The 15,756-nt window shown below is 60.6% G+C and overlaps 1 protein-coding gene across 1 annotated transcript in view; it reads right to left on the reverse strand.

The window, feature by feature from the left end:
• Positions 1–804: 804 nt before the first annotated feature.
• Positions 805–15,756, reverse strand: part of LOC116818212 (transmembrane protein 176B-like) — a 39,593-nt gene continuing 24,641 nt past the window's right edge. Inside the window, exons 3-8 of the mRNA XM_075063416.1 lie at positions 8,675–8,890; positions 7,561–7,672; positions 6,957–7,012; positions 3,376–3,572; positions 2,189–2,300; positions 805–1,118 (exon numbers count right to left, since the gene is read on the reverse strand). Of these exons, the coding sequence (XP_074919517.1) occupies positions 1,029–1,118; positions 2,189–2,300; positions 3,376–3,572; positions 6,957–7,012; positions 7,561–7,672; positions 8,675–8,890 (783 nt within the window). The 3' untranslated portion in view covers positions 805–1,028. The remainder of the gene's footprint in view (positions 1,119–2,188; positions 2,301–3,375; positions 3,573–6,956; positions 7,013–7,560; positions 7,673–8,674; positions 8,891–15,756) is intronic.

The raw sequence follows: 15,756 nt of genomic DNA on the forward strand, positions 1-15,756 counted from the left end.
CACTTCCCTCCTGGCTCGGGTTACAGCTGGTAGCTTCCTTCTCATCCCCAATGTGATTCCCCTGCAACATTCCCAGGTCAAATCCGCCCGCTCTCTGCTCCGGCACATCTAGTACCTGGCTACAGTTAGTGCACGAGGGGGAAGAGAGGGGAGCCCCAGCTCCAGAGCCAGGAGAGGGAGGCGGGTGGTGCGGGAGGGATGCAGGCTGTGCAGAGCGTTTGGTTTTTTTTTATTCTAAGTTTAAAATTTATACACAAAAAAGTAATGATACAGAACATTCAGCTGACCGCTGTTTCGCCAAATTTTGAAAGGGTCTTATTTTGAAGCCTTTGCCTCTGACGGATTTTCCCCAGTATCCAGTGTCCTGAACAATCTGAAAAGGCCAGCTGCTTCTCCTATCCGACTGAACTCAATACAAAATGCCTGCACTTCTGCAAACAAGCCCTGTACATTAATAATTTTGTTCCGGATCAAGGATTGGAGAAAGATACAAATGAGACATACCAGGCGGTTCTGCATGTATTTATCCTTAAATCTGTTCACAGGTAGAGATGCAATTGGAGATATAAAGGTGAATAAATTCAGGAGGGAGATCAGCTGCTGTAGTAAGCTGATTTACAACTTCCACTGAATGTAAAGACATGTCCATGTTGACCAGGACAGAAAAATACTCTGCTATCTGACTGGACTGCATTAGTTTAAGCAACATTTCTATAGCAACTAGAGGATTATTTTCCACCGGGTCAGATAGTTTAGCAGGAGTGAGGCCAATGTGGTAAACAAGCTTGGGGTCCTTTTCTAATTCTCCAAGAAGCTGTGTTTGCTGGGTAAAGGATAAAGGACTTTTGAAAGCCTTAGCCATGATGCATTTGATCTCCACTCCAGTGCTGTTTTAACACACATTGACGTATCCCACTGAATTGTATGATCTGGCTCTACTGGGTTTAGCCAAGCCAGTTCATCCTCACAAATATGGAGGGGAGGTGAGCGCTTACCAGGCAGAGCGAAGCTGGAGCCTGGCTGGGAGCTCAGATATCCTGGCTTTTCTCCTTGTCCGGTGGGAGGATGGAGTCAGAGGCCAGTAGCGGCTCCTTGCTCCCTGCCGCCTCGGCCCCCTCCTGAAAGCAGGGCAAAGGATTAGGGCTTCAGTGGGCTCAGGGCTCCAGCACCGAATAGCGCAGCCAGCTGAGGGCAAGAGTGCCCATAGCTCTGCACTGCCACAGACCACACAACCTGGGCAAGCTTCTCCCCCGCCACTGGGCTGGCACAGGCCCCCACGGGCAGAGAGGAGAGTCCTGCTGTGGCCTGAGCCCCTCTGCTGAGGAGAAGCCAGTGAGCAGACAGGTCCTGACCCCTTCTTGCTCTGCTGCTCCCAAGCCCCCCAGGACACTGAGGGTCTCCCAGCCTGGGGGCTCAGACCATGCGCCAGGGGCTGGGCTGGGAAGACAGGCAGGGCCAGGAGGAGGAGCAGAAAGGGCTCCCCGGGATTGCCTGCACCCTTCTGTTATCACAAGTAGCCTGTGATGCTAACGGGATGGGGATACCCCACATAAACATAAGAACGGCCGTACCGGGTCAGACCAAAGGTCCATCCAGCCCAGTATCTGTCTGCCGACAGTGGCCAATGCCAGGTGCCCCAGAGAGAGTGAACCTAACAGGTAATGACCAAGTGATCTCTCTCCTGCCATCCATCCCCACCCTCTGACAAACAGAGGCCAGGGACACCATTCCTTACCCATCCTGGCTAATAACCATTTATGGACTTAATCACCATGAATTTATCCAGTTCTCTTTTGAAAGGGGCGGGGGGAAGGCACTGCCAGCCACTCAGACAGCGCTTTCTGCTCCACCTATTTTGTACTGAGCCTGGCACGTCAGGTTACACCGCAGCTTTCAGTAGCTGGCACTGACAGGGCAACGGGCCCACTGCTCCCTGATTCAAGCCGGGGGCGGGGGGAGAGTCTCCTGGATCTCCACAGCAGCCCACGGAGGGGTCATCTCAGCTACTCAGGAGCCCTGCTGGGACGTCTCCTCCCCTGCCACCCCCATACAACATTAGGGTGCGTCTCCCCAGATCACTAACCCACCAACCCTCATGCCAGCCCTGGGGAGGCAGAGGGAATCCCCTAGGCCAGGGGCCCCCAGCTGCTAGGAGATCATCTGGGGCCCAGTCAGCCTCCCCCATTACCTGCTTCCTGCAGCACAGGGCACAGCAGCCGCAGAGGAAGGAGTAGAAGGCAATGCAGAGGCCGGTGGCCATGGTCAGCAGCAGCAGCAGCCGCACACCCAGGAACAGGTTCAGGGAACAGCGGAGGGGACAGGCAGCATCACAGTCATGGGGTCCTACCCTGCCCGTGACGGGAGCCAGCCAGCTCTGAGGGCTCCATGCTCAGACAGCGGCTGGAACCACCAGAGCAGCGTGCACAGTGGGGGCTCTGCCTGGAGACTGCTACCAGGCCAGCACTAGCAAGCAGGGGGGCCTGGCTGGGCTTGGGAGCTGCAGGGACTGGTCCCTCATTTCAGCCCCATGAGTCTCATTCTAATTCCCATGCTCCTTGCTGGGGGGCAAGCCCCGTGGAGGCCATCTCGGGGGCTGTCCCCAGGGGCAGTACGGAGCCTGTGCATCAGATCCTTCCAGCCAAGCCTCGCCCAGCACCACCGCGATCAGGGGGAGGGACCCAGCCCCAAGGTCACGTGGCAGCTGGTGGCAGAGTCAGGATAGAACCCAGGAGTCCTGAGGCTCGGATCACTATAACACAGCGGCCTCCCACTCCTGCAGGAGGAGACGCACGTCCCACTGGCTAAACTCTGCCTCTCAGTGACCCGGACATCCTGCCAGACTGAGCCTCTCCATAGGGGTGTGTGTGACCCTCTTCTGCACAGGGACACTAGGGGCGGGGAGCCCCCTCAGCCTGGGGACACTGGGAGGTGAGGGGTGACCCTCCTCTGCACTGGGTCTCTGGGGCAGGAAATAGCATCCCTGGAAGTGAGCGTTGGCCAGCTGGAAGGTCACAGCCCCTGCAGAGGCTCCAGGCCCTGTGGGTCCCATGCAGAGCTGCTGAGGCGGGGGGTGTCTCCAGGGCTGGCTCTAGCAATTTTGCCGCCCCAAGCACGGCGCCACGACGCGGTGGGCGCTCTGCTGCAGGACCAGCGGACCCTCTGCAGGGACGCCTGCAGGAGGTCCACCAGAGCCACCTGCCGCCCTCCCGGCAACCGACAGAGCGCCCCCCGCGGCATGCCGCCCCAAGCTGGTCCTCAGCTGGCTGGGGCGAGGGACAGCCCAGCCCCTGCTGGCACCTGCGGAGAGGGGTCCTATTGCTGCAGCGTGAGGGGCCGGGGGTGCTGTGGTGACCGCACCAGGGGAGGCTGCTCACCTCAAAGTGCCTGAACTCTCTCCTGCAGTTGCGCTGCCTCCAGGAGTCATCGGAGTCTGAGGGCAGGGATGGGACCGAGTCACACAGGTAGGGGCTGCTGGCGAGGGGGAAATCCCATGCCACGTTCTGTGCTCCCACGATCACAGCCACGGTGGCCGAGACAGCGCTGGACAGGGTGAGCAACAAGGCGAGCCAGACCTGAGGGGGAGGAGACCCAATGGGTGAGGCACGGGCCTCGCCTCTCCTCCGGCCCAGCCCCAGGCTGCAAGGATGGAGGCGACACCACAGGGTGGGGGGCTGCGCAGCCCCTTCCACCAGCAGACAGGGTGCTACTGAGGGAGCAGGGCCCATGGGGGGGGCATCGGAGACCCTGGGGATAGGTGTACAGAAGTGTGAAAAGAGGGTGGGGGCTGTGACATTATGAGTATAATATAATATCTCATTGAAAGGTGACAGGGCCAGAAAGAGTTAATTAACTCACCTCACCCACTGACCTGACCCAGGGGTGAACCTTAAGGACTGGTTAGCAAGACCTGTAAATGAGCAGAGCTTTGAAATGCAAGTCTGCATTGTTAGAGGTAGAAGGGGAGGTGTTTGCTCAGGTCTTGGGATGTAAGCAAACAAGTCTTGTCTATTGCTATAGCTTTAATTCAAAGATCAAAAAAGGAATATTAGCATTTAAGATGATACTTGGGTGAAATAAGGATTTAGTGTCTATGTGTCTCTTGAAGGTTGTGGTCACCTGTTATCTGAACTGGTTTAATGGATAAATTACTCTGTGCTAATAGCCAGGATGTTTGGAGAAGGAGTCTAAGCCGATTGTTTCTCAGCCAAAAGGCTGCTGGAAATGTATAAGAACCTGGGACACGATCCTGCTTTCATGCTCAGATCTGCTGGGTTTCAGAGGGAAACCTTAAGTCCACAAGGATTGAGAATCCGCCCCCGCACCCGCCCCCAGTCATTGACTGGAGTCACCCTGAATATGGACATTGGACTATGACCTCTGGACTATTTCTAAAAGGACTTTTGGCTACTACAAGCTCACCTCTACTATGTATCTGAACCTCAAGAACTGAATTCAAGTCTGTCTGTATATTGATCTTTTAACCAACTCTCTCTCTCTCTTCTTTTTTAATAAATTTTAGCTTAATTAATAAGAATTGGCCGTAGCGTGTATTGTGGGTAAGATCTAAGTTATAATTGGACCTGGGTATGTGGCTGATCCTTTGGGACTGGAAGAACCTTTTCTTTTATATGATGAAGTAAGATTTCAGGAATCATCATCATATCTGAGAAGTGTGTCTGGACGGAGGCCTGAGGCTGGGCACTTTAAGGGGACTGCATGGTTCAAACTTCTAAGTAACCAGTGAGGTACTACAGAAGCTGTTTTGTGCTGGTTGGTAAATCCCAGTACTGGAATAACCACCAGTGTCTGGGATTTGTCTGCCCTCTTTTGTTTGCAGTTCACCCTGATTGAGTGACCTCAGCTGGCTCACACGGGCAGCACCGTCACAGGGGCATCAGGGCAGTCTGACTCCCCCCCACCCCGACACACAGTAGAAGGGGTTTTGTAGATTCCCGGCACCAGGACTGTTTTGCCCCAGTGGCGTAGCCAGGTTCTAACATCAGGGGGAGCAAACACATAAAAAAAGGAGTCACCCAACATATCAAATTACACCTCCACCTCGATATAACGTGACCCGATATAACACGAATTTGGATATAACGGGACAAAGCAGTGCTCCAGGGGGCTGTGCACGCACCTGGTGAGACAGCCCCTCTCATCTCTCCTGAGGGGGCTGCTCTGCAATCTGTGGCCCCCAGAAGCAGGCAGCACACAGGTGCGGCGGGGGTACAGTCCCCCGCATAAGAGAGACAATCGGACAGAGATGGGCAGGGTCTGTTGGGGGTTCGCATGGGGGAGAGAGAGTGGGGGGGGCTGCACTGGGAGACCCCAATGCAGCAGCTAGCCACGCTGGCTCTGTGTATCATGAGCCACTCAGGAAAAGGAGATAGCAAGAGAGAGAGGCCAAGGAGGAGGTGTCCTTCCCCTCCCAGCTGGGTCTGTGAGTCCCTGATCTCAGAGTCTCAGTGCTGCAGGCCCCCAGGCCCCAGGTACTGGGCTGCAGTGCAAGCTAGAGGGGCTGATACAGAGAAGTCAGGACCAGTCAGAGCACTTCCCATGTCATCATGAAAGCTCACTCCTGGAAAGCTGGGTGAGGTAATATGGGTGTGTGTGGGGGGGTAAATATATATCAAGGTGGGTGAGGTAGAATATTTTATTGGACCAGCTTCTGTTGGTGAGAGAGAGAGACCGACCCCCTTCTTCCCCAAGGCCCCAGCCTCTCCTCCTCCCCAGGAGCCCGGCTTGCTGGAGCTCAGTTCTTTCCCCCTGCCCTCCCCTCACTGATTAGCTGTCTGTCCCCCTCCTGCCGGGAGACAGCTAATCCGCGAGGCAGGGAGGGGGCAGGATTTATGCAGCACACTAGGGAAGCCAGCAAAGCCTGCCTGCAGGAGCCCAGCTTGCTGGAGCTCAGTTCTTCCCCTCCCCTCCCTGCCATGGGATCAGCTGTCTCCCTCCTGCTGGGAGACACAGCTGGGGGGGGAGGCGGGGTATGCAGTAGGCTGGGGGATGCCAGGCAGGCCAAGCTTGGGAGCAGAGCGTGGGCCCCGCTCCTGATGCCATGGTAACCCCGCCTAAGGTGTGGTTTTTGAAAATGTGCTGAGAGGAAGCAGCTGCTTCCCCTGCACCCCACTAGCTATGCTACTGTTCTGCCCACCCCACTTGGACTCCCGCAGGGCCCTGCCACACACCCGGCCCGGAGTCACTGACCCTGCGTGACAGAGACACACACACACCAGCCTCCCCGTCATTCGTTCCTACAGGGGCGACCAGTCCCAGGGAAAATCGACTCCTTATTCCCGGTCGGGACAGGTCCGGTTCAGCTCCAGCCAGGGGCTCTGATCCAGACCCTGCCTGCCGGAGCCAAGGGCAATCTGCCGCAGAGCCCCCTCCCCTGCCCAGACTGGGTTCTGGGCACCTGCAGCCCACGCTCACGGCACCGCCGCCCCCACCCCCACCCAGCCCGCGCTCACGGCACCGCCGACCCCTCCCCCACGCAGCCCGCGCCCACGGCACCGCTGACCCCTCCCCCGCCCAGCCCGCACCCACGGCACTGCTGACCCCTCCCCTGGGGACACTAAACCAGTGAGCTCCAGCAGCTCCTCACGGGAGGCAAATTTCCCAGCCCTCGGCTTGTCCCTGTGGCTCCTTCCTGACCCTTTCCCATTCGTCACCATCCTTCCAGAAGTGCCAGCACCAGTCAGGCCTGCTCCCCCCGACCTGGGCATTGGGGTCCAGGCAGTGCGGCTGCCCTCATGGGCAAATGAGGTCGGGCTGGGAGTAGCCGGCTGCTGGAGCCCACCCCCAGGGCATTTCCCTTCAGTGGAAAGTAGAGACCCCTGGAGACAGCAGCCCAGGCCCAGCACCCCGGGCACCCACTCACCCCAAAGCCCGGACCCAGCACCCCGGGCACCCACTCACCCCACAGCCCAGGCCCGGCACCCCGGGCACCCACTCACCCCACAGCCTGGGCCACGCTTCTCGCTCACAATGCAAGAGACTCCCGAGATGATGAATTGCGGAAGGGAAACCAGGGTGAGTGCCATGCAGGCTGGGGCGCTGCCAGGAGAGAGACCTCACCCCCAGCACCCACCCCAAAGTCCCCAGCAAAGGTGCAGGGGTTGCTGTGCAGACGGTAGCCCTGCGGTTTCATCTGGGCCTGCCTGGGCCAGGGCTGAAGGCGCGTGACGGCCGACAGTCCCTGGGACCCACGGGAGCACATCGTGGTGGGGATCAGGACAGAACATGGACTGGCCCATGCCAGAGGGGATTGGAAAACCGGTCACTCGCTGATGAGCCATGGTCCTCTAACTAGCCCCAGCAGCCACTGGAGCCCAAGAACTGCAGCTGCGAAGCTGCTTTGGGCTTTACAGAGAGACCCCCAAATCCCAGCCCAAGAGCTCACGCCCGGGGAGACAGGATTGGCTTTGGGCCAAGGAGCAGCTGTAGAAATCCCGCCCCACAGGCTCTTCGCTTGCCAGGAACAGGCTCCTGAGTGGGGTCTGGAGCAGGGAAGCCAGTGGCTGCTGCTCCGAGTGGCAGGGCAGGACTGTGCACAACTCACCAGAGCACCTGTCCAGAACGGGGATCCCGACCAGAACTCCGCTGTGTTCGGCGTGAAGCTGAGCATCACGCCAATGGCCCCGCAGATGATACCGAGCAGCACCTGGCAGGCCTGCAAGATCCGCCCACAGTAGTCAGCAGATGGACAACACAGCCTGCCTCGCCCACCCCACCTCCCCCATCTCCTCTCCCTTCCCACAGCTGGAAACAGTTCTCACAGAGGCAGGACCACATCTCCCTAGTTTGCTTATGAGACCATCACGTGAGACAGTGTCAGAGTCTTGCAAAATCAAGATCCATCACATCTACAGCTTCCTCCACCCAGGGACCCTGTCGCAGGAGGAAATTCGACTGATTTGGGATAATTTATCCATGACAAATCCATGTGAGCAAGACACGAGAAGTCATTCTTCCGCTCTGCTCTGGTTAGGCCTCAACTGGAGTATTGTGTCCAGTTCTGGGCACTGCATTTCAGGAAAGATGTGGAGAAATTGAAGAGGGTCCAGAGAAGAGCAACAAGAATGATTAAAGGTCTTGAGAACATGACCTATGAAGGAAGGCTGAAAGAATTGGGTTTCTTTAGTTTGGAAAAGAGAAGACTGAGAGGGGACATGATAGCAGTTTTCAGGTATCTAAAAGGGTGTCATCAGGAGGAGGGAGAAAACTTGTTCACCTTAGCCTTAAGGACATGGAACAAGAAGCAATAGGGCCTTAAAGTGCAGCAAGAGAGGTTTAGGTTGGACATTAGGAAAAAGTTTTCCTAACTGTCAGGATAGTTAAACACTGGAATAAATTGCCTAGAGAGGTGTGGAATCTCATCTCCATCTCTGGAGATATTTAAGAGTAGGTTAGATAAATGTCTATCAGGGATGGTCTAGACAGTATTTGGTCCTGCCATGAGGGCAGGGGACTGGACTCGATGACCTCTTGAGGTCCCTTCCAGTCCTACAGTCTATGAAAACCCACGCTGGCTGTTCCTTAGACCCGATTTTCCTCTAGGTGCTTACAAACGGATTGTAAGCCACGCTCCTGCACACTGGGCTCACCCCCCTAAGCACCTCTGTGTCCCTGCGGCACCACGATCTCAGCTCTGTCCTGCCACACCGGCACTTACTCCCAGCACGTTCTGCTCCCCGCGGCAGCAGCCCTTGGCAAGGCTCTGGCTGGGGGGTGTCCCAGGCCTGGCCCTTGCCCATTGCACAGACCTGACCAGGAAGGCCAGCGATGACTCCTGGCTGACGTTGATGTTGATGACGGTCTTGTCCGAGCCCTCAGTGGAAACCTCCATGTTGTTCACCTTCACCACGCTGGTCAGCATCCTGACCCCGTTCTGAAACGAGGAGTGAGAGCAGAGCCCAACCTGTATGCCCCCCAGGCCTGACCTGCGCAGCCCCTGCGCCGACATGCCCACTAGAACAGGAGGTTCCCCAGACCACTCTGCCCCACTGAGCACAGCGATTCCAACACCTCCTGGCCGTCTGGGAAGGGGCCGTTTGTAAGACCTCTTTTCAAACAGGCCTGGGAACGGTCCAACGGCTGCTAGATGCCATAGGGCTTCCGAGATGGGATCAGCCCAGGGCCCATCTCCAGCAGTGGCAGGGAAGGCACTGCAACCCCTGAAGAGGGCACTGACGGGATAATCTGAGATGGGATCTCCCCACAGGGTCAGCTCCTTCCTCTCCCCCATTGTTACGGGTCAATTTATGCCCTGAAGCAGGCAGGTTCATAGCCCTTCCCACATGAATCCTCACCACATTGACTCTTGATGTTCTCATTAGCCATAGATACGGCCAGTCTATTCTGAATCATGCTACGTTTGGCCTCAGTTAGATCCTGTGGCATTGAGCTCCACAGGTTAACTTGTGTGGTGTGAAAAACAATTTCCTTTCATCCACCCACTCCCAGCACTACCTTATTTTCTTTCCATTGTACCAGCAAATTTCTAATCACTTAAAAATGACCAAGCTATGAGGAGTGGTTTGGTACGTATCCTGTGGACACTTGATGTGCCAGGACCGCAGCCTGTGAGGTGCTGTACATACACTGAACGAAGGGATGGGCCCTGCCCCAAGACGTTGACAACCTAAGTATAAGCCAAGAGACAAAACAACCTGAGGAGTACAAGGAAACGGTGAGCAGAGCAGCCAGGGAAGCTGCAGAACTACTAACTCTAGTATGTAACTGTGCCACGGCCAGGTCAAGGTCCAGACCACTAAGTAGCTGTGTCCCCTGCCCTATAATCTGGGGTGCCTGTTTCTCTGCTGCAGCCACCCGCCTGTCTGCTCACTCAGGGCTTGGCTACATTTGGAATTTCAAAGCGCTGCCGCGGCAGCGTTTTCAAGTGTGAGCATGGTCGCAGCGCTGCACGTACCCCACCTCCTCATGGGGACTAGCTTGCAGCGCTGGGAGCCACGCTCTGCGGCACTGTTTACACTGGCGCTTTACAGCGCTGTATCTTGCAGCGCTCGGGGGGGGGTGTTTTTTTCACACACCTGAGCGAGAAAGGTGCAGCACTGTAAAGCGCCACTGTAGCCAAGGCCTCAGCAGGACACTGCTCAGCTCGCATGGCCCAGCCTCCAGGCAAGCCGGGCTCGGGTGCTGTGCAGGAGATGGGAGCGGAACACGGGTCTGCGTGGGAAAGCCCCTGAGGCCTCTTGCAGCTTCCTGTCCAGTCCCACTCCTCCCTCCTGCAATCCCCAGGCCCCCAGCCCGGCTGTCACAACTCTCCCCAGTCCCACTCCTCCCTCCTGCAATCACCAGCCCCCAGCCCAGCAGTCACATCTCTCCTCAGTCCCACTCCTCCCTCCTGCAATCCCCAGCCCCCAGCCCAGCAGTCACATCTCTCCTCAGTCCCACTCCTCCCTCCTGCAATCCCCAGGCCCCCAGCCCGGCTGTCACAACTCTCCCCAGTCCCACTCCTCCCTCCTGCAATCACCAGCCCCCAGCCCAGCAGTCACATCTCTCCTCAGTCCCACTCCTCCCTCCTGCAATCCCCAGCCCCCAGCCCAGCAGTCACATCTCTCCTCAGTCCCACTCCTCCCTCCTGCAATCCCCAGGCCCCCAGCCCGGCTGTCACAACTCTCCCCAGTCCCACTCCTCCCTCCTGCAATCACCAGCCCCCAGCCCAGCAGTCACAGTCACAACTCTCCCAGTCACTCCTCCTCATGCAATCCCAGCAGCCCCAGCAGTCACAACTCTCCCAGTCCCTCCTCCTCCTGCCATCCCCGCCCCAGCCGGCTGTCACAACTCCCCATGTCCCGCTCCTCCCTCCTGCCATCCCCGGGCCCCAGCCCGCCTCCAACTTCCCAGTCCCCTCCTCCTTCCTGCCATCCCGCCGCCACCCGCTGTCACAACTCTCCCAGTCCCGCTCCTCCGCTCCTGCAATCCCAGGCCGCGGCTGTCACAACTCTTCCAGGTCCCACTCCCCTCCGCTCCCAGACTCCAGCCGCGGCTGTCACAACCTATCCCCAGCCGCTTCCTCCCTCCTGCATCCCGCCCCCAGCCGGATGTCAGCAAACTCTCCCAGGTCCCCCCCCTCCCCCTGCCATCCCCGGCCCAAGCCCGGCTGTCACAACTCTCCCCAGTCCCCCTCCTCCCGCCTGCCATCCCCGCCCCAGCCCGGCTGTCACAACCACCACCTCTCCCAGTCCACTCTCCCTCCTGCCAATCGGCCCCAGCCGGCTGTCACAACTCCCCCATCCCACTCCTCCCTCCTGCCAATCCCCAGGCCACCAGCCCGGGCTGTCACAAATTCCTCCCCAGTCCCGCTCCTCCCTCCAGCAATCCAGGCCGCCCAGCCCGGCTGTCACAAACCTCCAGTCCTCCTCCCTCAGCAATCCCAGGCCCCCAGCCCGTCGCACAACCTCCCCAGTCCCTCCTCCTCCTGCATCCCGGCCCCCAGCCCGGCTGTCACAACTTCCAATCCCGCTCTCCCTCCTGCCATCCCCGGCCCCCACCCGGATGTCACAACTCTCCCCCAGTCCCGCTCCCTCCCTCCTGCAATCCCCGGGGCCAGCCGGCTGTCACAACCTCCCCAGTCCCACTCCTCCCCTCCTGCATCCCGCCCCAGCCCGCTGTCCACAAACCTCCCCAGTCCCCTCCTCCTCCTGCCATCCCCAGGCCCCCAGCCGGCGTCACAACTCTCCCCAGTCCCGCTCCCTCCTCCTGCAAAATCCGCTCAGGCCCCAGCCGGCTGTCACAACTCTCCCCAGCCACTCACTCCCTCCATGCAATCCCAGGCCCCCAGCACCGGCTGTCACAACTCTCCGCCAGTCCCCTCCTCCCTCCTGCATCCCGGCCCGCCCAAGCCCGGACTGTCAAAACTCTCCCCAGTCCCTCCTCCGCTCCTGCAATCCCAGGCCCCCCAGCCCGGCTGTCACAACTCTCCCCAGTCCCCTCCCCCTCCTGCAATCCAGGGCCCGGCTGTCCACAACTCTCCCAGTCCCACCCCTCCCCCCTGCAATCCCGGCACCCAAGCCGGCTGTCACAACCTCCCCAGTCCCGATCCTCCCTCCTGCAATCCCGGCCCCCAGCCGGCTGTCACAACTCTCCCAGTCCCCTCCTCCCTCCATGCAATCCCAGGGCCCGCTGTCACAATCTCCCCAGTCCCCTCCGTCCCTCCTGCAATCCGCACGGCCCCAGCCATCGGGGAGCTGCCCCCGCGTGGGACAGACATGAAGGCGCAGCCCGGGGGGGAGGGAGGCGGCACGGGGGGGTGTGGGGAGCGCCCTCGTGGGACAGACAGGGGGGGCAGCCCGCGAGGGAGGGAGCGGCAGCGGGGTTGTTGGGAGCTGACCCGCGTGGGAAGACATGGGGGGCAGCCCGCGGGGGAGGGAAGCGGCAGCGGGGGGGTTGGTGGGGAGCGCCCCACGTGGACAGAACATGGGGCGCAGCCCGCGGGGGAGGGAGCGGACGGGGGGGGTGTGGGAGCTGCCCGCGTGGGACAGACATGGGGCGAAGCCCGGGGGGGAGCGGCAACGGGGGGGTTGTGGGGAGCGCCCGCGGGGGACAGACATGGGGGGCAGCCCGCGAGGGAGGGCGGCACGGTTTGGGTTTGTTGGGAGCTGCCCCGCGTGGAACAGACATGGGGCGCAGCCCGGGGGGAGGGAGCGCACGGGGGGGTTGTGGGAGTTTTTCTGCCCGCGTGGACAGACATGGAGGGGGGGGGGGGCAGCCCGCGGGGAAAGGGAGCGGCACGGGGGGTTGTTGGGAGCTGCCCGCGTGGGACAGACATGGGGGCGCAGCCCGCGGGGGAGGGAGCTGGCACGGGGGTTTGTGGGGAGCGCCCGCGTGGGACAGACATGGGGGCTCAGCCACGGGGGGAGGAGCGGCACGGGGGTTTGTGGGAAGCTGCCCGCGTGGAAGACATGGGGGCAGCCCGCGGGGGAGGGAGCGGCACGGGGGGGTTGTGGGAGCTGCCCGCGTGGGACAGACATGGGGGCGCAGCCCGGGGGGGAGGGAGCGCAACGGGGGGGTTGTGCGGAGCTGGCCCACGTGGACAGACATGGGGGCGCAGCCGCGGGGGAGGGAGGGCACGGGGGGTTGTGGAGCCTGCCCCGCGTGGGAAACAGACATGGGGCTCAGCCCGGGGGAGGGAGCGGCACGGGGGTGTGGGAGCTGCCCCGCGTGGAACAGACATGGGGGGCAGCCCGCGGGGGAAGGAGCGGCACGGGGGGGTGTGTGGAGGGCGAGGGGGGGGGGGGGGAAGGGGGGGGGAAGGGGGAGCTCCCGCGTGGAAAGACATGGGGCGCGAGCCGGGGGAGGGAGCGGCACGGGGGTTGTGGGGAGCGGCCCCGCGTGGGACAGACATGGGGGGCAGCCCGGGGGGAGGGAGCGGCACGGGGGGGTGTGGGGAGCTCCCCCACGGGGTCAGGCATGGGGGCAGGCGGGAGGGGGCAGGAGCCGCTGGCAGTCACGGCCCCCCGCAAGCATGAATCTCAAACCCCAAAGCCAACGGCCGAACCCGAACGCGCCGGACCCCGCGCAGCTCCCGGGCCCCAGGGTGCGCAGCCCGCAGCCGTCTAGGAACGGACACGGACCTGTGCACTGAGCATGCGCAGCTCGGTCCTGCTGAAGGCCACCCTTCGCGGGATTGCGCGGCCGCTCTGCGCGGGGGCGCAAAGGGCGGATCGCAGCCGAGGGGGGGGGGGGCAGAGAGGGCTGGGGAGGGCGAGGAGGGGAGCAGGGGGGGGGGGGCGAGGGAGGAGCAGGGGGGGGCAGGGGGGTGTCAGGAGGGGGCTAGCGAGGGAGCAGCGGAGGGGACGGAGGGAGGCGCGGGGGGGCGGAGGGACTGGGGGGGGGGGGCCGGGGGGGAGGGAGGGGGAGCATGGGGCAGCGGGGGCGAGGGCGGGGGGGGGCAAAAGGGAGGGGGAGCAGCGGGGGCAAGAGGGGCGAGGAGAGCAGCAGGGGGCAGGAGGGGCTGAGGGGGAGCAAGCGGGGGGGCTGAGAGGAGGCAGCAGGGGGCAGGAGGGACTGAGGGGGAGCAGCGGGGGCTGAGGAGGAGCAGCGGGGGCAGGAGGGGCTGAGGAGGGCAGGAGGGGGAGCAGCGGGGGGCAAAGAGGGGGCTGAGGAGGAGCAGCAGGGGGGCAGGAGGGGGCTGAGGGGGAGCAGCCGGGGGGGCTGAGGGGAGCAGCAGGGGGGCAGGAGGGGATGAGGGGGCAGCAGCGGGGGGCTGAGGAGGAGAGCGGGGGCAAGGGTGGGGCTGAGGGGGAAGCACGCAGGGGCCAGGAGGGGACTGAGAGGAGCAAGCGGGGGGCAGGTGGGGGCTGAGGGGCAAGGAGGAGGGCCTGAGAGGAGCCAGCAGGGGAGCAGCGGTGGGGCGGAGGGGCACTGAGGGGGAGCAGCGGGGCAGGAGGGGCTGAGGGGGAGCAAAGCAGGGGGTTCAGCTCAGAGGGGGCGGCGCTGGCAGACGGTGATCGAGCAGAGACCAGCCAGGCACGGGGCACAGGGGGCAGCAGTTACAGACCCAGGGGCACTGAGATCCCCTGACTGGCAAAATGGGGGGGACAAAGGGGCTTTTTTATTTCCCCCCCACAGGCAGCACCGTCGACTGGGCCACCGCAGGGCCGGCACCCCAGTGTTCGCTGGTTGACTGCCGGCTTCCTCCGGTCTGATCCTATCCCTGGCTGAGGCTCTGTCTACACTACAAAGTTCAAAGCGCATGGCCATGAGGGATGCCAAGCACAGCTGTAACCCACCTCGGACCTGGGCGGACGCCTGAAATGCTCAGACTTGCTGCGCTGGCGGGTTTGTGCTGTTTTGGTGGCTGGCGTGGGGTGGGATTATTGTTCCACACCCTGAGCCAGGCAGTGTAGAGCTCGGTTAACTTTGCCTGCCGGTAGGTGTAAGCAGAGTCAAGGATGAGCTCTACCCGGACATCCTGGTTTTGGTGAATTGTAGAGTAGTGGTTGAAAGGTATTTCCATTGGCACTCCACAGCACTATAGCATAACCCACACAGCACTGGATGATGTGAATTTAACCAGTTCTGGGAGTGCCTCTTATTTCTTGTGTTTGGGGCAGGTAGGAAAGAAAAAAGTTTGTCAGCCATTGACTTGTGTGAATGGGAGCTGTAGGGAACTTGCTTTGACGGTGAATTGATGTCTCAACCATCAGTTTAGGATGGTACTTGCTAATAATTATCCAGGGCATCGAGGGTCCAAAACCTTGTGACGTAGAGAGAGGTGGGGACTGAGATGTGACTTGATGCTATGGCCCCTTTTGAGGGTCTGAACACTAATTGCGCACCTCCTCTCTCACTGTCAAAAGCAGCGCTAATTTTGATTCATTAGGGAGTCATCTAGAGACTGTGGAGCTGAATTATGTTTGGACAATATGTGCCGCACCGTCGGCTTGCCTACATAAGAGCGTGAGCTGAGCTCACTCAGTGCTGTGTTATAGTGGGGAGTCTGAAGATCTAGGTCAGCTGCAGCAGAGGAGCAGTTTAGAGTCAGCCTCATTGGGACGTTGAGCGGAGTGAGCAGTTGCAAACGAGGGAGCGGGCTGAGGAGCAGCGCAGCTTGGTGTGGTGGAGCTGGTTGCGCGTGAATGGTGTTGTGGGTCATGCAAAACTTAATGGGGAGAGGGCGGAGCAGGGGCCTGGCGCCATTGTAAGGTGCCCCTTAACACCCTGGTGACTCCCCCCCCCATTTCACCCAGGCTGGGGGGGGGTAAATCTACAAATAACTCTGAATCTGGG

This window comes from Chelonoidis abingdonii, chromosome 2 (genome assembly GCF_003597395.2).
Source record: "Chelonoidis abingdonii isolate Lonesome George chromosome 2, CheloAbing_2.0, whole genome shotgun sequence".
NCBI lineage: Eukaryota > Metazoa > Chordata > Testudines > Testudinidae > Chelonoidis > Chelonoidis abingdonii.